Source organism: Oncorhynchus gorbuscha, linkage group LG05 (assembly GCF_021184085.1).
Source record: "Oncorhynchus gorbuscha isolate QuinsamMale2020 ecotype Even-year linkage group LG05, OgorEven_v1.0, whole genome shotgun sequence".
In the NCBI taxonomy this organism is placed as follows: Eukaryota; Metazoa; Chordata; class Actinopteri; order Salmoniformes; family Salmonidae; genus Oncorhynchus; species Oncorhynchus gorbuscha.
In genome coordinates, this window is record NC_060177.1 from 43,559,133 (window position 1) to 43,583,241 (window position 24,109).

Consider the following 24,109-nt stretch of genomic DNA (forward strand, 5'->3'; position numbering starts at 1 on the left):
TAACCTAACATTTCCACAACAACTACCTTATACACACAAGTGTAAAGGGATAAAGAATATGTACATAAAGACATATGAATGAGTGATGGTACAGAACGGCACAGGCAAGATGCAGTAGATGGTATCGAGTACAGTATATACATATGAGATGAGTAATGTATGGTATGTAAACATATAAGTGGCATAGTTTAAAGTGGCTAGTGATACATGTGTTACATAAAGATGGCAAGATACAGTAGATGTTATAGAGTACAGTATACACATATACATGAGATGAGTAATGTAGGGTATGTAAACAGTATATTAAGTGCCATTGTTTAAAGTGGCTAGTGATACATTTGTTACATCAATTTCCATTATTAAAGTGAGCTGGGGTTTAGTCAGTATGTTGGCAGCAGCCACTCAATGTTAGTGATGGTTGTTTAACAGTCAGGTGGCCTTGAGATAGAAGCTGTTTTTCAGTCTCACGGTCCCTGCTTTGATGCACCTGTACTGACCTCGCCTTCTGGATGATAGCGAGGTGAACAGGCAGTGGCTCGGGTGATTGTTGTCCTTGATGATCTTTATGGCCTTCCTGTGACATTGGGTGGTGTAGGTGTCCTAGAGGGCAGGTAGTTTGCCCCCGGTGATGCATTGTGCGGACCTCACTACCCTCTGGAAAGACTTACGGTTGTGGGTGAAGGAGTTGCCGTACCAGTCGGCGATATAGCCCAACAGGATGCTCTCGATTGTTTGTGAGTGCTTTTGATAACAAGCCAAATTTCTTCAGCCTCCTGCTGCTGCGTCTTCTTCACAACGCTGTCTGTGTGGGTGGACCAATTCAGTTTGTCCGTGATGCGTACGCCGGGTAACTTAAAACTTACTACCCTCTCCACTACTGTTCCGTCGATGTGGATAGGGGGGTGATCCCTCTGCTGTTTCCTGAAGTCCACAATCATCTCCTTTGTTTTGTTGAGTGTGAGGTAATTTTCCTGACACCACACTCCGACGGCACTCACCTCCTCCCTGTAGGCCGTCTCGTCGTTGTTGGTAATCAAGCCTATCACTGTGGTGTCGTCCGCAAACTTGATGATTGAGTTGGAGGCGTGCATGGCCATGCAGTCGTGGGTGAACAGGGAGTACAGGAGAGGGCTCAGAAAGCACCCTTGTGGGGCCCCAGTGTTGAGGATCAGCGGGGTGGAGATGTTGTTACCTATCCTCACCACCTGGGGGCGGCCCGTCAGGAAGTCCAGTACCCAGTTGCACAGGGCTGGGTCGAGACCCAGGGTCTTGAGTTTGATGACGAGTTTGGAGGGTACTATGGTGTTAAATGCTGCGCTGTAGTCGATGAAAAGCATTCCCACATAGGTATTCCTCTTGTCCAGATGGGCGACGATTGCGTCGTCTGTAGACCTATTGAGGCGGTAAGCAAATTGGAGTGGGTCTAGGGTGTCAGATAGTGTGGAGGTGATATGGTCCTTGACTAGTCTCTCAAAGCACTTCATGATGACGGAAGTGAGTGCTACGGGGCGGTATTCGTTTAGCTCAGTTACCTTAGCTTTCTTGCGAACAGAAACAATGGTGGCCCTCTTGAAGCATGTGGGAACAGCAGACTGGGATAAGGATTGATTGAATATGTCCGTAAACACACCAGCCAGCTAGTCTGCACATGCTCTGAGGACGCGGCTGGGAATGCCGTCTAGGCCTGCACCCTTGCGAGGATTAACACGTTTAAATGTTTTACTCACGTCAGCTGCAGCGAAGGAGAGTCCCCAAGTTTTGGAAGCGAGCCGTGTCAGTGGCACTGTATTGTCCTCAAAGCGAACAAAGAAGTTATTTCGTCTGTCTGGGAGCAAGATATCCTGGTCCGTGACGGGGCTGGTTTTGTTTTTGTAATCTGTGATTGACTGTAGACCCTGCCACATACCTCTTGTGTCTGAGCCGTTGAATTGCAACTCTACTTTGTCTCTATACTGACGCTTAGCTTGTTTGATTGCCTTGCGGCGGGAATAGCTACACTGTTTGTATTCGGTCATGTTTCCGGTCACCTTGCCCTGGTTAAAAGTAGTGGTTCGATCTTTCAGTTTTGCGTGAATGCTGCCATCAATCCACGGTTTTTGGTTTGGGAATGTTTTAATCGTTGCTGTGGGTACAACATCGCCAATGCACTTTCTAATGAACTCGCTCACCGAATCAGCGTATTCGTCAATGTTGTTGTTGTACGCAATGCGGAACATATCCCAATCCACGTAATCGAAGCAGTCTTTGCCATGTAAATGAACTGAATCCCAAAAACATTTCCACTGCATTTCAGCACTGCCACAAAAGGACCAGCTGACATCATGTCAGTGATTCTCTCGTTAACACAGGTGTGAGTGTTGACGAGGACAAGGCTGGAGATCACTCTGTCATGCTGATTGAGTTTGAATAGCAGACTGGAAGCTTCAAAAGGAGGGTGGTGCTTGGAATCATTGTTCTTCCTCTGTCAACCATGGTTACCCGAAAGGAAACACGTGCTGTCAACATTTCTTTGCACAAAAAGGGCTTCACAGACAAGGATATTGCTGCCGGTAAGATTGCACCTAAATCAACCATTTATTGGATCATCAAGACCTTCAAGGATAATGGTTCAATCGTTGTGAAGAAGGCATCAGGGTGCCCAAGAAAGTCCAGCAAGCACCAGGACCGTCTCCTAAAGTTGATTCAGCTGTGGGATCGGGGCACCACCAGCACAGAGCTTGCTCAGGAATGGCAGCAGGCAGGTGTGAGTGCATCTGAACGCACAGTGAGGCGAAGACTTTTGGAGGATGGCCTGGTGTCAAGAAGGGCAGCAAAGAAGCCACTTCTCTTCAGGAAACACATCAGGGACAGACTGATATTCTGAAAAGGTACAGGGATTGGACTGCTGAGAACTGGAGTAAAGTCATTTTCTCTGATGAATCCCCTTTCCGAATTGTTTGTGGCATCCGGAAAAAAGCTTGTCCGGAGAAGACAAGGTGAGCGCTACCATCAGTCCTGTGTCATGCCAACAGTAAAGCCTCCTGAGACCGTTCATGTGTGGGGTTGCTTCTCAGCCAAGGGAGTGGGCTCACTCACAATTTTGCCTAAGAACACAGCCATGAATAAAAAATGGTACCAACACATCCTCAGAGAGCAACTTCTCTCAACCATCCAGGAACAGTTTGGTGACGAACAATGCCTTTTTTCAGCATGATGGAGCACCTTGCCATAAGGCAAAAGTGATAACTAAGTGGCTCGGGGAACAAAACATAGATATTTTGGGTCCATGGCCAGGAAACACCCCAGACCTTAATCCCATTGAGAACTTGTGGTCAATCCTCAAGAGGCAGGTGGACAAACAAAAACCCACAAATTCTGACAAACTCATGCATTGACTATGCATGAATGGGTTGCCATCAGTCAGGATGTGGCCCAGAAGTTAATTGATAGCATGCCAGGGCGGATTGCAGACAATTTGAAAATGAAGGGTCAACATATTGACTCTTTGCATCAACTTCATGTAATTGTCAATAAAAGCCTTTGACACTTATGAAATGCTTGTAATTATACTTCAGTATTCCATAGTAACATCTGACCAAAAAATATCTAAAGACACTGAGGCAGCAGACTTTGTGAAAATTCATATTTGTCTCATTCTCAAAACTTTTTACACTTAGTATTACTTTCTTAGCTACAGTATACATATCTCTCTGGCATTTTACATTATTAAATTATTTATGCAGCAGCATATGTAACTGATGTGAAATGGCTAGGTTCACCTTCCAACAGGAAAACGACCCTAAGCACACCGCCAAAAACAATGCAGAAGTAGCTTCGGGACAAGTCTCTGAATGTCCTGAAGTGACCCATCCAGAGCCCAGATTTGAACCCGATTGAACATCTCTTGAGAGACCTGACAATAGCAGTGCAGCAACGCTCCCCATCCAATATTTCAGAGCTTGAGAGGATCTGCAGTGCAGAATGGGAGATACTCCCCAAATACATGTGTGCCAAGCTTGAAGCGTTATGCCCAAGAAGACTCAAAGCTTTAAATCGCTGCCAAAGGCGGCTCCATTTATTCCATTCCAGCCATCACAATGAGCCCGTCCGCCTATAGCTCCTAAGTAGCTAGTGTTGTACTAGCTAGCTGCACAAGCAACTGTGGTTAACATAAAGCCCTGGACAAGAGCATAGCACACTGACGCCCTGGACTCACACGATACACAAGATCAACAAACATCTACAGGTTGCACATCAGTGGCGGTCGGTGTCGTTTAAGATAAGTGAGGATGATTTTTTAAAATGACAATGGTCTTATTTCTATTACAGCATATTATTTCTATTACAGCACACACTCCCAGCTCAATGTAATATCAATAGTTTTAAGTTACTGCATGATACTTGAATATTCCCAGTACCCATCATGAGGTGGCTACAATCTAGCCTATGAATTAAAGTTTACAAAGTAGATGCACAGGTCGAGAGAACATTGAGTAATCAAGGTGACAGACAGTGACACATTCAACACTGCCTGTCACACTCTTGCCTGCATCTAGCTGATCTAGGGTGTAATCATTAGTCCAACAGTTGCAAATGAGAGTTTCCATTGGACAAATTCAGGTATATTTATCCCCGTTTCGAAATCGGGGATAAACGAGTTAGTCAACCCACTACAATCATGCAGTATAGTCAGAAATCAGTTTAGCAGTTACACCGGCGGCCCCGATGGCAAAATATTAATAAAACCAAAAGCTTACCTTAACTTGGAAGAGTTCCAGTGTTGGATAGCCATAGCCATCTAGCTAACATAACATCACTCTCTGTTTGAGCCGGGTGTTTGAGTAGGCTAAACTAGCTAGCTGCATTCAGCTAGCTAAGTGAAAGTGAAAAAAAATACAACCAAATAGCTAGCTGAGACATTCTTTAGAAATTTATTTTTAATTTTTATTTGTTTTGTATTCTATCAGAAAAAGGACATATTGGTCAAGCTTAAGCACTTAAATCCTAATAAATATATGCCGTTTGTTCTCACATGGGATATTTCCACCCTGTTAGAGACAAATATCCCATGGCCCATGTGTGAACAATCTGCCTATATTTATTAGGACATACACATGGCTGTCTGAAAGTGTTAACAATGCATGTATATATCTAGATTTTGATTTTCAAAGAGATAAAATGTCCCAGAACAGTGCTTCATTTGCACCACATTTTTGCTAATAAGAGTGAATAACAACAGAATTTGGTCAACATTTTTGCATAGGTAGTATCTTGACTTTATATTGCGATTGGCAAATTTCATAAATTACGGCAATGACCTTGTTCGCCTCTCAGTCACCCATGTGGGTATAACCAATGAGGAGATGGCATAATGAGATGGCATAAGGAGGCAATCGCAATATAAAGTCAAGATAAGAAAAAGCCTGGAAGGAGGACAGATGACTAGAAACGATTCGGTTGACCGTTTTATGTGTGGATGTGTGAGATGGCACATGGGTACAAGCTTCTATAAACCAATGAGGAGATGGGAGAGGCAGTACTTGCAGCGAAATCTGCGTCAGAAATAGAACTGACTTCTATTTTAGCCCTTGGCAGCGCAGACACTCGTTAGTGCAATATTTGAAAACATGTATGTCAAAATGTATTTTGCAACACTTGCACACGCAACATGAGCGGTGTAGTCAGCATGTCAAATTGGTCCTCAGCATGAAATGTTGCACTGTCTCATGCAGCCATCTTGAGCACCCACATTCCTCCCTCGCCCCTTGTCTATTGAACGCTGTTTGGGTCGTTGCGTGTCAAAAAAGATACACATTGAATAACACTATTTGACACATTAAATAAGCTTTAAATTTGACACGTCAAATAACACAGTTTAATTCTAGAATGTTGTGTTGGACTGCAACTTCTGGTATTAACTAGGTAGCCACTTGTTGTTAGCCTATTAAAATTGAAAACTTCAATTCATGAAAATAAATAGCTAGCCAGCTACTAAACCCTGTTACCCAATGCTAACGTTATAAGCAGCCAGCTAGCTTCATGATGCTTGACCAAACAGGGTTATGTGTTAAGAAACTTGCCACAATAACGAATAGGCACAATATTGGAATTTGCTGTTTGCCTTCAAAATAAAAGTACCTATTTGAAAGTGATGCAGACGTTTACAAATGGTGGAATCATGTAACATTTAGTTTAGATCATGTTAAACAAGGTTGGAATGTGAAGAAGAACACAACTGAGTAGAGTTTACACAAATATTAGAGGTGTAGCTCTTATGGTTACAGTGTTGGGCCAGTAACATAATGGCTGCTAGATCGAATCCCCAAGCTGCCAAGGTAAAGAAAAAATATGTTGTTCTGCCACTGAACAAGGCAGTTAACCCACTGTTCCTACGCCTTCATTGTAAATAAGAATTTGTTCTTAACTGACTTGCCTAGTTAAATAAAGGTTATATATATATATATATATTTTAATAAATACAAATACTGTACAGTGAAATAAGTATGCCCCTCATGCAATTCTAAAGTCTAATACATCCAGTGTAATTTCAACAGATTTTTGTCAAATTAACAAATTGTCTTTTGTTGATTTTATATAACAATTCAACCTCGTTTAGCATGATCTATTCAATTATGTCATAATTCTACTATTTGTATTCATTTGCATTACTGTCAATGACACTTATTTTGAAGGCTAACCGCAAAGTCGATTGTTGTGGCTAATCCTTATTGTGGCTAGCTTCACATAGATGGGTCCGACCACCAGGGATCAAATAAGAAGATTAGAGTTATTTTAGATGACACCTAGGTAACTATAGCTACTGAAACAGATTGTCGTTTTGCTATGTTTTTGCGGTAGAACATTGTTTGCATCATGAACTAGCTATCTTTTTTTAATGACCAGCGCTGTAGGTGCGCGTTTACCAGCATCATAGCATACATATCGATGAATCGTGACATATGAAATATGAGTGAAAGTGTAATCAATGAGTAATAACTACGTAAAACATTTATGAATGCGTTAAATGTATGTGACGTGCAGTCATATTCAGGTCCTGATTGGTCAACAAGCTTATTTGGTACGTCAATCGTGTTATTTGACGTATCTCTTTTGACATTCAAAAATCCAAACGGCGTTTCACACTTGTCCTGCAAGTGTATGCTCGTCAGACGTCATGGGACGTCATCAGAAGTGTCCACTTAATTTGAGGGCTGAGGGGAGTGGGTGTCCTAAGTGTTTGGAATGCTCCCGAAGTATACTAAGTAGTGGACAATTTTTTGATTTCGCTAACCTTACACACCACATAGATCATCATCACAGCAGTACTAGGTACAGGTATGTTGGCTAGCTACGTAACATAGTTACCTAACGTTAGCTGGTTACTAATACATCGAATTTGCCAGTATATTAACTGTATGATTTCTAACTAACTACCCAACGTTTAGCTTGATTATTAGTGCGTTCTCAATGGACATAAATCGCTGTGTGTCAGAACGCAGCATAACTGACGAATTTACGAATGCTCAACACCAGTTGATTATGTCCGGTGTCAGTAAATTTAGGGGGGAAAAAATAATTACATTTTTGCCCGCAGCACAGTTACAGTCACCAACGCTCTGGATAACATGAAAACAGCCTATCCAGCTCTGATAGGACCAGTAAAATTGTCATTGAGATGTTCTATCATTTGTGTCGACGTAGCTAACCATTTAGCTTGTTGTGACGGTCAGAATGCTCGGATCACTCCTACACCTCCGCTCTGAATTTATGAACGCCCAGAGCGCACTCTGGCACCCCAGATTGAATTTACGCACATACGTAAAATGTCTAGCTAGTAATGTGTTATGATGGTAAGAGGTTGCATAGCAACATCATCCATTTCCTGTAGAAAGGCGTAGCGCTAGTATGCTCAACTGAAAGGATACCGTTATTTTACTAAAATGAACTCATTAAGTATGTCGTATACAGCATGTTATTTGGGTATTCGAACACAGCTTGTACTCTTCGTCATTGAATACATATATCCTCCCATTTTCACACTTTTAATTCTAACCACGCCCCAAACATCTCACACTAACCAATGAAAAGTCTCCAACTGATGCACCAACGCGCCTGCTCTGTGGGCAATAAACACGTGGTTCATGGCAATCCACGCAGACATTGGTTCAATAATGGCGGCTGATGGAGGTAGTTTTTCTTTGGGGCTACCCTGCGTTTTCTCTCCAAAGTCACGTCAATACCTTGCTTTATGTGCTCAGGATGGCAGACTTCGTATTTGGAACACAGATATTAAAACACTTAATCAAGAATACGTGCCTTCAGCACACTTGAGTGCCACTTGTACCTGCATATCTTGGGGACCATGCCGAAAGGCCAAGGTATGTGTCGGGGGAGGCGTAGGCCCAGGCGTTCCTGCTAGTAAAACAACTTTCTGATAACTTTAATCAAATAAATGCATTTAGACTTACGTTATATCTACTTGTGATGGAATTATATCTTAAGTCGTTTACAATTCTGTTGTGTGGTGTGTTGTATTTGCCACGTTTAGCTTGTTGAAACGAACGTTAGCTAACGTTACCTCCTGTCCCTGCAGGACGCACATGTTAGTTGCACATGGTGGTATCCCCAAATTGCCACGAGTTCCTTGAATGTGTCTTGATTCAGACTAAGAACGACTAAGTCAAACAAATACATAAGGACAGTTGCTTTTCAAATACTAACACAAATGTAAATAGCCAACCGTAAAGGGTTAGCTAGCTAGATTAGAAGTAATAGGTAGCTAACGTTAGCTACCTATTCACCATGTGACGCAGATTTTGATTTCCAAATCCAATTTTGTAACGTTATTTTCCGTACCCCTCTGGCGTATAACAACAATACAAGACTGCGGAGTTATTTGCTTTGTCTTATTTTTTATGTCATTGAGTTTGACCACAGTAATGCGTTTCTCGACCACGTTTACCCACATTTAACTTGTTAGCTATCGTTTCACATGCGTGTCAGATGGGAAACACTTCACGCCATTTCGATGCCGAAGTGCTTTTTCGTAGTAGGTTAGGATAATTTAAGCACCAGGTTAGGATAAATAACGTGGCAGGTTAGGAAACTGGTTGAAGTTAGGAAAAGGGGTAGGGTTATCAAACTCTCTCCTTACCTGCTACGGAAATCACTTTAAATCGAGGCGTTCTGACAAGGGACGACAATCTATTTAACCTTACTCCCTTTAGTATGAATCTAGACAGCTACACGTTTAAAGTAAAACAGGTGTTAATAAGTAGGGGGGTGTCTATTCAAGTGACATGGTATTTAGTGTCACAATAAGAAACCGTTTTGACAACTTAGTGATTTTGCAGTTTGCTTCTGTGGTCTAGTTACTATGATTTCGGCTTCCTGTCAATGCAAGGGTTACCTGTAAGCAATGTCGACGATGAGTATTTCATGGCTCCCAACACCCAGGAAGCTCCGACTCAAACTTCCATTTGACAGCTCCGCAAGCCTTCAATGTCAAAATAAGTTTGATACTCACCATATATGGAATTTCCCTGAGCAACTATCATCATTTACTCCTGTTACAACTGACATGTACTTAAAAAAAAAGGTATAGATACAAATTTACAAGCAACCGAAAAAGGACGTTTAGGCACCCCAATGTGAATCACTCACTATGCACAGGTCAAATCAAATGTTATTGGTCCCATGCACGTGGTTGGCAGTGTAGCGAAGTGCTTCTAGTTCTGACATCACAGTAATATCTAACAATTCCCTAACAACTATCTAATACAGACAAATATAAAGGGGTGAATGAGAAAATGTACGTATAAGTGGCGGCAGGGTAGCCTAGTGGTTAGAGCGTTGGACTAGTAACCGGAAGGTTGCGAGTTCAACCCCCTGATAGAGGAAAATATAGTTTAGATGATCAATTATGTATACTTTAATGATTAGAACCATTCATGCTAATACTATTCATGTTATTATTTGAAAAGTATGAGTTCTTAATTGTACTGTTACTAAAAATGTAAGCAGAAATTAATTGTGTCTGTGTCTCCTGGGAAAGTTGAGGAAGGAGGGATAAGATAGGTTTTCAAACAGATAAGAATGTTTTGGTTGGATTCCATTAGCAGAGAGAAGTATATCCTTTAGACAGGTTGGAATGTAGTTTATGTGGGGAGTGAAACTATCTCCAGGATCGAATACTACGCCATTGTAATGCTGGGAGAGGGTGTGAAACTGATGACGTCATTTTATGTCTTCTTTCTTTTAAAATGTAATGTTCTTTGTATTTTGGGTCAGTACTCATCAAGAATAAATGCTGAACTTGTTTTTTAAGACTGGTCTCTTACTAATTCATGCAAATGATAAACTTACAACTTATCATGAATTAGAAATGAATGCGCATTAAATTGGTTTTGGCAATAAAACATAAGGGAATTTAAAATTCCTCTATCACCCCCCCAGCTGACAAGGTACAAATCTGTCGTTCTGCCCCTGAACAGGCAGTTAACCCACTGTTCCTAGGCTGTCATTGAGAATAAGAATTTGTTCTTAACTGACTTGCCTGGTTAAATAAATGTAAAATAAAAAAAGTATATGGATGAGCGATGGCTGAGCTGCATAGGCATAGTGCAGTAGATGGTATAAGATACAGTATATACATGTAATACACAATATACACAATACACATTATTAATGCGGCATTGTTTAAAGTGATTATTGACATTTATTAAAGTGGCTAGTGATTAGGTTTCAATGTAGGCAGCTGTTAGTGATTGCTGATTTCCTTGGTATAGTAGCTTTTTTTTCAGTCTTGCTGTTCCCAGCTTTGATGCACCTGTACTGACCTGGCCTGGCCATCTGGATGTGAGCGGGGTGAACAGGCAGTGGCTCAGGTGGTTGTTGTCCTTGATCTTTTTGGCCTTCCTTTGACATCGGGTGCTGTGGGTGCCATGGAGGGCAGGTAGTTTGACCCCGGTGATGTGTTGTGCAGACCGCACCACCCGCTGGAGAGCTTTGCGATTGAGGGCGGTGCAGTTGCCATACCAGGCTATGATATAGCAAGACAGGAAGTTTGTCAGTGTTTTTAAATGTGTCATTTTTTAAATTCAACCTTTTATTTAACTAGGCAAGTCAGTTAAGAAATTCTTATTTCCAATGAAGGGGTTAACTGCCTAGCGTTGGACTCTTCACCAAGGTTGCAAGTTCGAATCCCCGAGCCGACAAGGTACAAATCTGTCGTTCTGCCCCTGAACAGGCAGTTCACCCACTAGGCCGTCATTGAAAATAAGAATTTGTTCTTAACTGACTTGCCTAGTAAAAATAAAGGTAATAAAAAACCATTCATATTTGTACCTGTTATTACCTGTATGCATTTCTAATGCACAGACACAGGGGTAGTTTCTACCCAAAGTCACTCAACAATCTAAATGCCCCTGGTTACATGACCAGCAAACAGCTCAAGTGTTGCACCAAGGAAAATGAACGGTGTCCCTAGTTTTAACAGTCAGTTAAAAAAGTGAATTTAATAGTTAATATTGACTAATGAGTATTTGTACTACAGGAGGGACCTCAACGGAAGAAGAGGAAATCAGAGGCAGGACAGGTGGAGAATCAGGTGGACCTGTTGGCTCTGGGCACGGCTGCGGGCAGCGTTATCATCTACAGCACAGTGAAAGGAGCACTGCACTGTACACTGGTAAGGAGTGGGATGTGGCGCCACTGTCTCTGACTATTTGGGGATGTACCAAAAATCATACAATTGAGAACTTCTATTAGACCATATTAACTAGTAAAATGAAACATGTTGCCTGCATAATAGAAGACAATGTTTGCCTTATGGTTGGAAGTGTTACTTTATAGGTTTGGGCGGTGACCAGATTGTCATAACTTCATACTGACCTTATTGACCTTGTTCCACACTGGGATATTTGGTAACACCGCCACTGAACACGAGGGGTGCTGTTTTCAATCCATACTTACACTCTGTAATCTGACATGTTAGCAATGCTAAAATCCCATAGAGAATGTTAAATGCCAATGAACGCATTGCTAAGACTTTGAATGGTTTCTGACCTAAACTAAAAGTAACAAAAATGCTAGTTTCCTGAATGCACAAAACAAATATTAGCTGGTAGGGATCTTAATCCAGCAAGGTATTCTCTGCTGTTACCGAGTGAATGCTTAATTTTGAAAGAAGCTAACCCCATAGCTAGGTAACGATCTACAAAATTAGCTAACCAAATGCACAACTGCAGAGCATTTAGCACATTTTAGACACTTAACTTAGTAGTTGTGAGCTATGTAGCTTGCAAACATTTAGTTGGGAATTCCATGCTGTAATTAGATCACCTGTTGCTGTTCAACAGTGAGCGATTCACAAGGCTCCCAACTCTAGTTGTGATTGTAAACGAACACCTCTTGACTGTAATCTTCATAATGTGACAGGTGAAATGAAGAACATTATGTTTATCTCCTAAAGTATTGCACTGCAGGTATTTACTTAAAAAGTAACTACAAATATTCACATTTATTAAACTTGAACCATAGGAATATTTTCTAGGAATGTTTGTCTTGTGTTATGCTAATTAGTGTCAGTCGATGATTACGCTCCCTCATGTGGGATGGGGAGTCACTAGAGGTTAAACAATCCTGTGGCTTTTTCTAAATGCCACAGGATTTATGCCATGTTCTATAATATGCTGCGGTGACATGTCATTTCACAACGTTTTTTCCCCTCAATCGTGCATATTGGATACCATGAACTTAGTGAAATATCTGGGACGGTTTTTATTCCAATTGTGAACCCTATGAATATTTTTTCTCAATGTTCTATCACACTATCAAAGAATATTGCTGACATCTGCTCTTTCCCAGGACGGAAGTCACAGTGGTGTGGTGAACTGTGTGCAGTGGCACCCTGAGGACTGCCTGCTGTACAGTGGCTCAGACGACACACACATCGTAGAGTGGGACCTACAGACGGGCAAGGCGCGCTGGTGGGTACCGGTGGTGGGGAAATCGAATAAAACTGGTTTTTCTCTGCGACAGTCCTCCATGGCTCAGCAGTAACACCTTTTGTGGTGATGAAAGGTCGGTTTTACACTGGATTTGTCTTGCTGTAGGAATGTGTTACATTCACAATCCAATGTGCATTTCAAGTCTGATGGCGCTTCAACCTGATTTACATTTAAGTAGGTAGCCAGACTTGCATGACCCTTGGCATAACTGCTCATAGGTGTAGGATAATTTCGATAGAAAATGGTGGTCCTACCACACAAGCTTTTTGACCCGGTTAACTTAAATTCACTGGTTGCTGATTGAAGTCTCGGAGTGCATAAGCTTACACGGTCTCAGCAGTATTGTCAGGAATAATTATTGTTGACCAATTAGGCCACTTATTGCCATATAGTGTCTTTTGGCAGATGAGGTCCTACTCATGCTCACACACTTGTCAGATGGAATTTGGTGGAAAGTATAGAGGTCAGTGTATATCTGCAATACAAATCTCTGGGGGGGGGTTGGGGGGGGGGTTGTAATTACATGCATCCTAAAACAGAAGCATGTCTGTTCTAAATATATTCCCAAATAAATGCATTCTTGTTTTTGTGTATTGTTGTGTGCGCTGAACTGACATGCACAATTGTTGCTGACACGCCAATGTTCAGATGAAGGGAATTAAAATGCCCACCACCGCTTCGCTCAACTCTGTGTTGCCTTTTTTTGCCATGTAATGTTAACAAAATCCGACAACCCCATAGCAAAATGGTTTACCTATTTAACTATGTGCCTTACTGTGTGTTCTGTGAAATATTATTTGAGGCGCATTCAAGTTTCAAGAGCCATAGGGAGGGAAACATGTATTAGATCAAAATAAGTATATAATTATTAATGTATAGTAATAACAATCGGAATGCTGTGTCAATGGGAAACTGCAGGATATTTTATAGCCACTATTCCGCATCAGTTGGGTTACAGCCGATGATTCTTATTGCTTATAGAACATTTATTAATATAGACCAGTGCTCTCCAACACTGTTCCTGGAGCACTACCATCCTATGGGTTTTCATTCCAACCCTAATCTAGTGCATGTGGTTCTATTAATTAGCTGGTTGATGAGATGAATCAGGTTAGTTATAACTATGGTTGGAGTGAAGCCACACGAGGGTAGCTCTCTAGTAACTGTGTGGGAGAGCCCTGCTTTCGACCCTCATATTCAACTCTGGGCCCTGAAGCCAGTTCCACAGCTTTTTTTCATCCCAACTCTTTAATCAGGGACTGATTTTAGATCTGGGATACCAGGTCAATTAATTATCAGGTAGAACCCAAAACCAGGAGGTTCTGGGCCTCGTAGGGTAAGTGTTAAATACCCCTGATATAGACTTTATAGGCTATATGCATGGTCCAATATGTTAAAAGACATTATTAGTCTTTTTTTAGGTGGAAATTGTATTTTACGTGGTGTCAGTATTATATTTTCATTCAGTTGGGAGTAGAATGAATGTCCCTCTAAAAAGTCACCAGAACTGAGCTTCTCAGATCCTGGGGAGGACCCCAGACCCCTTAAGCAAGGGGAATTGGATTAACTCTGTTAAATGTACATATGATCCTCTTTCCCGCAAAGCAAAATAGTGTTGATGTTCTTGCATGAAAGGGGAGGTCAACTTGGCCCCAGACAATCGATCTGAGATTGGCCCAAGTTTCAGTCATTTAATATTTTCCCTCCGCACTGTAAAAATGTTTAAGAAAATGTTTGGACATGAGTGAAAGGGTTGGAATTTTTGATTTCTTCCTCTATTTTACAGAAGGCCCATAATTTTTTTCTTCTCCACAGTAAGTGGAAGGCTGATCGTGCCCCAGTGACCAGTCTGTGTGTGAGTCCGGATGGCAAGCTGCTGCTCTCAGCGGGACATACCATCAAGATGTGGGACCTCGAGACCAAGGAGGTGTACCGGGTAAAAGGCACTGCTTGGTCAATCTGTCTGCATTGGTCATGCATCATTTACGGTCATACGGCCTCTGCAGATGTCAGGGTGTTCCTACCACTACTTGTCAAGGAAGCGTGTTTGTACAGGACCTCCCGTCCACACCTACTGTCAACCAATCATGTCAATATGGAGCCCTCTGCATTGTTACAAAATTTGAGGCACTCAGCCATGGGGTTATGAGCTTGACTTGACCTCACACCCTCCATACAAAGCCTCGGAACACATTTTATGATCAAGCATAAATGTTGCTTTTATTAAGTGGGTCTTGCACAGACTGCATACGCAGCAGTTACGTGGCAGACACTCGCATGAATTCGTCACGCTATTATGCAGGGTAGCTGACAGGCCTAAGGTCCTTACACTTATATTTCCATGTAGCAGGTGCAGTTACACCCCCGTAACAGTCAATTTCAAACAGATCCATAAGCATAAGTAATTGGGTCGTGTTCAGTTGTCACCAAATGGATGAAAAGAGTAAGTAGCTCAGGTGTAGTACCTGGACATTGCCAACAAGAGGACCACCTCTTCATCAGCCTTTTTCATTGTGTGCCCTAATGAACATGAGCCAGTTCAGTGATTACCTCAGATTCCCCTTTCTTTGGATCAAGATGTTTTTTCCAAACTTACACCTCCCACCTGTTTTCTCCCTCCTCCATCAGAAGTTCACAGGTCACTCCACAGCGGTGACGACCCTGCGCTTCGCCACCACACGCCCCCCGGATAGTAACGGCCTCTACTTCCTCTCCGGCGCGGCCCACGACAGACTCCTCAGCGTGTGGTGAGTAATGAACGCCACAGCGCTTCTCTGAATAGACCCACAATACAAAGGGGTTGTTTTGTGTTGCATGTGATATGAAGTGTCATGTCAGTTTCTTACAAAATACTCCCTTACAAAAAAATAAACAGATCTGTCATTTGTCTTGACAGCCTGGTTGAATAAAGAACAAGTGTATTGATTTCTAGTGTTCACTTGCTATCAATAACTCAAGGTTAAATGAACAAAGCAAAGCCAACTGGTTTGTCTTTGGGTTGACTCGTGTGCTGTGTATACGCTACATATTCATGTGTCTGTCCACCCCTTAGGCAAGTCCGGGAGGACGGCAAGGACAAGAACTCAGTGGTGTCCTTCAACCTGACTGACGAGCCTCACCACATAGACCTCTTCACCTCCAACAACAAGGAAGAGGTGAGATGGCTGTGCTTCACTGGAGGTGTTAGTTTTGCCTTAACAAGTGCCAGCTGAAGTTAGCCAAACATTCCCCAGTGGAAAAACAGTGTTGCGCTTAAGAGCACTCATTGTGGAAGGCTCTCGTTTTGTCTCGCTGTCTGAATCTCTCCCATTGTCAACACGGTGTGACCTGGCCAAATGATTAACCCGATCATTTGTTTGAGGGGAGGTGGTGGTTGACCAAGGAGGTGGTGGTTGACCAAGCTTGGTCTCTTGTGCCTCCCTTGATTCAAGACATTCCTTAATAACGGGATGTGCAGGTTGTCCAAGATAATGGTGTCGGGGCTGATTTGGGACTGGACCGCTAAGACACATGCCTAATCCAATTTCTCCTGCTCTTAGGCGTTGAGGCTAGCAGTGGTGTGTAAAGACGGCCAGCTTCATCTCTTTGAGCATTTTTTAAACGGGTGAGTTTAAAAACCTTCATCCTCGTGTTCAAGTTGATTTACTAACACATAATATTACTCTGTCACTGGGCAAGGTGCTATCTTTCTTATGGCACAGTCTTATATTTGGCAGGGGAAGAGTGAACGAGTCCATGTTCATCCCAGTCATCTCTATTCATTGAGGAAAAAGGCTGGTTCATGCTATGGGCACAGACTTATGACAAATGGCAATTTTAGTAGTGATGTAGGGTGAAGGAAACAATCTATCACTCTTGAATCCCATCAAGTGTTGACCAAACCATTATTTAAATACACTTTTTTTTATTGAACCTATATTTAACTAGGCAAGTCAGTTAACGGGATTGATTTGACAAAGGCCAGTGAGGGTGCAGGACGCCAAATTCAAAACGTCTCATAATTAAAATTCCTCAAACATATGTATTATACACCATTTTAAAGATACACTTGTTAATCCCACCAGTTTCCGATTTCAAAAAGGCTTTACGATGAAAGCATACCATGCGATTATGTTAGGTCAGCACCTAGTCACAAACAAAGCCATTTTCCAGCCAAAGGGAGTAGTCACAAAAAGCAGAAAGAAAATGAATCCCTAACCTTTTGATGTTCTTCATCAGATGGCACTCATAGATGTATCGTGTAACATGAAGTCCTATGTTTTGTTCGATGAAGTTCATATTTATATCCAAAAATCTGTCTACATTGGCGCGTTTTGTTCAATAATGTTTTACCTCAACATCCAGGGATTTTGCAGAGAGCCACATCAATTTACAGAAATGCTCATCATAAACATTGGAAGATACAAGTGTTATGCATGGAATTAAATATATACTTCTCCTTAATTAATACAACCGCTGTGCCAGATTTTTAAAAGCTTCATGGCAAAAGCACACAATGCGACAATCTGAGTACAGTGCTCAGCCTCCAAACAGATATCCGCCATGTTTGTTGTGTCAACAAAAGTCAGAAATGGCGTTGTAAATATTCACTTACCTTTGATGGTCATCGGAATGCACTCCCAGGAATCCCAGTTCCACAAATGTTTGTTTTGTTCGATTAAGTCCATTTATGTCCAAATACCTCCTTTTGGTAGTGTTTAGTCCAGTAATCCAAATGCACAAAGCACGAGCACTAATTTGAGACAAAGTCAAACAAATTCTATTACAGTTCGTAGAAACATGTCAAACGATGTATAGAATCAATCTTTAGAATGTTTTTTATCATAAATCTTCAATAGTTTCAACTAGACAATTCCTTTCATTTTAGAAATGAAAAGGAACAGAGCTCGTGCTCAGTGACTAAATGAATGGCTTTCTGCCAGACCCCTGATTCAAACAGCTCTTATTTGCTCCCCCTTCATAGTAGAAGCCTGAAAGGTTCTAAAGACTGACATCTAGTGGAAACTGTATGAAGTGCATTATGACCCCATTACACTTCATATTGGAAAGGCAATAACTTGACAAACTACAAACCTCAGATTTCCCACTTCCTGGTTTGAAGTTTTTTTTCTCAGGTTTTTGCCTGCCATATGATTTCTGTTATACTCACAGACATCATTCAAACAGTTTAAGAATCTGTTTTCTATCCAAATATGCTAATAATAATATCTTAGCTTCTGGGCACGCTTTTCATCCGAATGTGAAAACAGCGCCCCTGGCCATAAGAAGTTTAGTACAAATTCTTATTTACAATGACAGCCAAACCCCGACCCCGCTGGGCCGTTTGTGTGCAGTCCTATTCACAATCACGGCCCGGCTGTGATGCCGCCTGGATTCGAACCAGGGTGCCTGTAGCGAAGCCTCTATCACTGAGATGCAGTGCCTTAGACCGCTGCGCCACTTGGGAGCCCACATTATTCACACAGCGGGTGTTTTTCATTGATCAAGCTTAACTTAAAATTTTCAGCGCAGTATTTATACATTATTATATAGTACTGACAACTGATACATTTCTCTAGTTCTGTAATTTTAGTTTTGTTACACATTACATGGCACACTTCTTTGATACCTATGTCATGTTCATTAATGAATATTGTTTCCTCTGTAGGCCCTGTAAGAAGCCCCTGTCCCCGTTGTGTACAGTGCAGATGACTGGGGTGGAGGACAGCCCCATTCCCGTTCCCCTGTTGGCTGCGGCCCTCACTACAGACACACACAGCTTGCTGCTGGCCTACGGCAACCACTTGCAGCCTGTCATGGAGAGAGTGGTGAGTTGAATTCATACATGTGTTGTGTACTCCAATGTGCAATTATTCTAACCTTTCAAAAATGACTCACAGTTGAATGTTCTAGCTAAAATGTTATGTTTTAAATCTAGGCTGATGATAACTCTAGCAATGTCCCTGACTTGAGCGTCATATTGGCATTTGAATATACAGATAACACTTAAGTAATGTTTTTGATTTGTTTTGTACACTTCGCCACAAATATTTAGGTTAGAGGCGAAATGTGAGGAGGTAGACCTTACTGAATATTCTGCAAAATGCTTCCTGTTCAGAGTGGTGGGGTTAAATGCAGATGACAGATTTCAATTGAATGTGTTCAGTTGTTCAACTGATTAGGTATCCCCCTGTCCCTTCCTGCCATTACGCACAGACATTCTGTCTTACTCGGTCAGTAGTATGTAGTGTCGTTTCACTCCTTCCTCACGGCAAGTGCTGTCCTGTTCCTCACCCAGTCAACGGAGGAGTGAATACGTTGTACCACAAGCAGATATAATTATAGAAATGTATAGTGCTTTATATTTAAATTATTTTTACCGTAACTGACTGTCCCCTCCTTAAGGAGGTGAACACGGCAGAGAGACATGTTTGCCTGACCCGTGATGTCCACACCACCCTCTCCCTCACCATGGAAACCACAGTCTCCAAGGTAATTCCCAGCGGCAGCAATTTAGTTTTATTTACTGTTCTGAGCAACTGGACCAGTGGTATGGCACGATACTGTTGCGTTGCTCAATTAAGTGACAATATCAGAGCATGAGTTTAAACACACCCCTGATCCCTGAAAGCTTGCATTGTTGTTTTCCAAAAATGTACATGTTGATTGGGAAATGGGTCATTGAAGTTGAGTGGTTTGTTTGGTAAAAATGGAAAAACGGTGACATACTCTCTTGTTACAGGTGAAAACCCCAGTAGTTAATGCCAAGAGCAAAGTTGTCGTCCCTGGGCTTCCCGGTCACCAAGCGCCGGTCAAAGGAGCCCTGGGATCCGAGAAGAGAAAGGGCACAGATGCCAAAGAGGTATATTGTCTTGCATACACCTCAACCAAGACCAAGTTGGCCTTTCAAGGTTGAACACTTGAGTGTTTCTTGCTCGAATACCTGACTCCAGCTTGCCCCTCAACTCTGTTGGCGATAGCAATAAAAACCTTGACTGAAGATGAATATTAGAAGTCATCTCTAAAAACCCAGAACTTAAATATTGTGTAATTGTCAGATGCTCTATAAAGTTATGGGGGTAGGCGTCTGTTGAAGGTACTAGAATGAGAAGCGGAAGCAGGACAGTAGTTCCATCGCGTCTGTGCCAAATGTACCCTCACTTTCAGAAATGATGGAAACACCTGCGGAATTGTGATTTGTACTAATCACTGAGGATAAATCTGCACACGACAGCAGTTCCTCGTTAAAACAGCTGTTGGTTAAATTGATGGGATCATTCATGCGTAAAATGTATGCACGCATTACTAAGACCCTTTGGATAAAAGTCTTAAATGGAATATATTAGGGATGCAACTATTCACCGATACGCATCGGTTGCCGATTCAAATGATTAAGATACTCAAACCAATCGAAATGCAGAGGTCAGAAAAATACTCAAATGATGAATCGCTGATTCACAATAATTTTCTCCATATTAATTTCTACCTTCCGAAAATACCTTGTGACAACTGATGCGTCCTCTCCTTCGCTGTCAAATAAGAATGCATCTGTTGACAGCCATTGCGCTTACAAGTACATTTTACCTGCCAAAAAACCCCAGGGAATATCAGTAGCCCAGCGTCGCACACTGCCAAACATCGGATGCCTGTTCCAGAGCTCACACATCCTGCGGTGCACATTCCACAGATTCCAAGTTAAAACGGCAAATTCTCTCCAACAAGAGTGGTTTGAAAAGTTATGAACAGTATTTGGGCCTTAAGAAATAGAAGTGGCGCAGGCAGGAGGGTGCACATGCGGAGGGCTCCGCACAGGTCAGTATTGACATGATTGGTTGACGGTAGGTGGGGGGCGATTCATCCTGTCTAAACAATACTCACTGACAACATGAGGAACTTTGACTAAAGGTTATCAAAACAAGGCCCCATTTAAAAACATCTTCATGACACCTAGTGTAGGGATTCAAAGACAAAAATGTGTTAGAACACCTGGAAAGAGATCGGGGATTGTTTCCTGTTCAGGATAGGGCTGATTAAGGTTATACTACAAACCATTACATGGACTTGCTCCTACCCATCTCTCAGATTTAGTCCTGCCGTACATGCAGTGCATTTGGAAAATATTCAGACACTTTACTCAGTAATTTATTGAAGCACCTTTGGCTGTGATTACAGCCAAAGAGTATGACGCTACAAGCTTGGCACACCTGTATTTGGAGAGTTTCACCCATTCTTCTCTACAGACCCTCAAGCTCTGTCAGGTTGGATGGGGAGCGCTGCTGCACTGTTTGCTGGTCTCTCCAGAGATGTTTGCTCGGGCTCACTTCCTGGACACTTCGAGACTTGTCCCAAATCCACCTCTGCATTGTCTTGGCTGTGTGCTTCAGGTCGTTGTCCTGTTGGAAGGTGAACCTTTGCCCAGTCTGAGGTCCTGAGCAGGTTTTCATCAAGGATCTCGGTACTTTGCTCTGTTCATCTTTTCCCCTCGATCCTGACTAATCTCCCATTCCCTTCTGCTGAAAAACATCCACCACAGCATGATGCTGCCACCATGCTTCACCATAAGGATGGTGCCAGGTTTCCTCTAGAATGCCAAGCATCACATCAGCCCAACAAGTTCAGTCTTGGTTTTATCAGACCAGAGAATCTGCACCTTTAAGTGTCTTCTGGGAAACTCCAAGCAGGCTGTCATGTGCTTTTTACTGAGGAGCGGATCCTTAATGAAGTCGTCATTCAACAAGACTCGTTTCAATGCTAATTTCTACGTTGAAAAATACTGTAAACATTTTAGTTAAATGTTTTAATTGCGCGACTATGATCTCCTTGGTAAAAATGTCAATAAATGAGACTTTGAATTCTACCATGCATGATGAAAGAAACTGGTCCTCAGTAGTGCACTACTGAGGACCAGTTTCTTTCATCATGCATGGTAGAATTCAAATCAAATTTATTTATATAGCCCTTCGTACATCAGCTGATATCTCAAAGTGCTGTACAGAAACCCAGCCTAAAACCCCAAACAGCAAACAATGCAGGTGTAAAAGCACGGTGGCTAGGAAAAACTCCCTAGAAAGGCCAAAACCTAGGAAGAAACCTAGAGAGGAACCGGGCTATGTGGGGTGGCCAGTCCTCTTCTGGCTGTGCCGGGTAGAGATTATAACAGAACATGACCAAGATGTTCAAATGTTCATAAATGACCAGCATGGTCAAATAATAATAAGGCAGAACAGTTGAAACTGGAGCAGCAGCACAGTCAGGTGGACTGGGGACAGCAAGGAGCCATCATGTCAGGTAGTCCTGGGGCACGGTCCTAGGGCTCAGGTCCTCCGAGAGAGAGAAAGAAAGAGAGAATTAGAGAGAGCATATGTGGGGTGGCCAGTCCTCTTCTGGCTGTGCCGGGTGGAGATTATTACAGAACGTGGCCAAGATGTTAAAATGTTCATAAATGACCAGCATGGTTGAATAATAGTAAGGCAGAACAGTTGAAACTGGAGCAGGAGCATGGCCAGGTGGACTGGGGACAGCAAGGAGTCCTCATGTCAGGTAGTCCTGGGACATGGTCCTAGGGCCCAGGCCAGTTGAAACTGGAGCAGCAGCATGGCCAGGTGGACTGGGGACAGCAAGGAGTCATCATGTCAGGTAGTCCTGGGGCATGGTCCTAGGGCTCAGGTCCTCCGAGAGAGAGAGAGAAAGAAAGAGAGGAGAGAATTGGAGAACGCACACTTAGATTCACACAGGACACCGAATAGGACAGAAGTACTCCAGATAAACAAACTGACCCTAGCCCCCCGACACATAAACTACTGCAGCATAAATACTGGAGGCTGAGACAGGAGGGGTCAGGAGACACTGTGGCCCCATCCGAGGACACCCCCGGACAGGGCCAAACAGGAAGGATATAACCCCACCCACTTTGCCAAAGCACAGCCCCCACACCACTAGAGGGAAATCTTCAACTAGAATTGTTACACTCTCAGTAGTAAATGCAATCCGACACCATGCTAAAGTTTCTGTCCACTCGCTTAAGGTTGAGCGCCGTCCTGTACCTTACCCAGTCAATGGAGTGAATACATTGTAGCACAGCAAAAAACAAAACTGTATTTCTCTTCCCTCATCTGTCAGCTGCCAAGTTGCCACCCTCATTTAACTGTGTTAACTCCATCACTGCTACTCATCCTTTTCTTCAGATGTCTATAGAGGAGCGACTGGGCAAGATTGAGATGTCATCTGAAAAGGGTGTCAAGGGGGCCCCTTCTCTGCAGACCGACAACTTTGCGGTGCTGCTGGTGCAGGGCCTGGAGAGCAAGGACGCCAACATCCTCAATGTGAGTGTACCCTTTTTGTTGTATACAGTTGAAGTCGAAGTTTACATACACCTTAGCCAATTACATTTAAACTCAGTTTTTCACAGTTCCTGACATTTAATCTTAGTCTTAGGTCAGATAGGATCACCACTTTATTTTAGATGTAAAATGTCAGAATAATAGAGTGATTTATTTCAGCTTATGTCTTTCATCACATTCCCAGTGGGTCAGAAGTTTACATACACTCAATTAGTATTTGGTAGCATTGGGTCAAACGGGGTTTTGGGTAGCCTTCCACACGCTTCCCACAATAAGTTAGGTGAATTTTGGCCCATTCCTCCTGACAGCTGGTGTAACTGAGTCAGGTTTGTGGGCCTTCTTGCTCACACATGCTTTTTCAGTTCATCCCACAAATTTTCTGTAGGTTGAGGTCAGGGCTTGTTGATGGCCACTTCAATACCTTGACTTTGTCGTCCTTAAGCCATTTTGACATAACTTTGGAAGTATGATTGGGGTCATTGGAAGTCTAATTAGCATAATACTAAAATCCCATATAAATCTGTCAGTTAGTGATCTGAGTTTGTAGCTTCTGAACGGAAGCACACACTTGGTATTCTCTCAACCAGCTTCACGTGGAATGTTTTCCAACAGTCTTGAAGCAGTTATCACATGCTGAGTACTTGTTAGCTGCTTTTCCTTCACTCTGGGGTCCATCACATTCCAAACCATCTGTTGTTGACATTGGGTGATCGTGGAGGCTATGGTCAAATAGTCCTTACACAGCCGGGAGGTGTTGGGTCATTGTCCTGTTTAAAAATAAATGATAGTCTCACTAAGTGT

General features: G+C 42.5%; 1 protein-coding gene across 1 annotated transcript in view; it reads left to right on the forward strand.

Moving 5' to 3' along the window:
* The first annotated feature begins 8,111 nt into the window (after window positions 1–8,111).
* Window positions 8,112–24,109, forward strand: part of wdr43 (WD repeat domain 43) — a 34,896-nt gene continuing 18,898 nt past the window's right edge. The window contains exons 1-11 of the mRNA XM_046349933.1: window positions 8,112–8,357; window positions 11,534–11,668; window positions 12,847–12,968; window positions 14,805–14,925; window positions 15,618–15,736; window positions 16,042–16,144; window positions 16,529–16,593; window positions 18,637–18,796; window positions 19,374–19,460; window positions 19,711–19,830; window positions 23,153–23,290. Of these exons, the coding sequence (XP_046205889.1) occupies window positions 8,121–8,357; window positions 11,534–11,668; window positions 12,847–12,968; window positions 14,805–14,925; window positions 15,618–15,736; window positions 16,042–16,144; window positions 16,529–16,593; window positions 18,637–18,796; window positions 19,374–19,460; window positions 19,711–19,830; window positions 23,153–23,290 (1,407 nt within the window). The 5' untranslated portion in view covers window positions 8,112–8,120. The remainder of the gene's footprint in view (window positions 8,358–11,533; window positions 11,669–12,846; window positions 12,969–14,804; window positions 14,926–15,617; window positions 15,737–16,041; window positions 16,145–16,528; window positions 16,594–18,636; window positions 18,797–19,373; window positions 19,461–19,710; window positions 19,831–23,152; window positions 23,291–24,109) is intronic.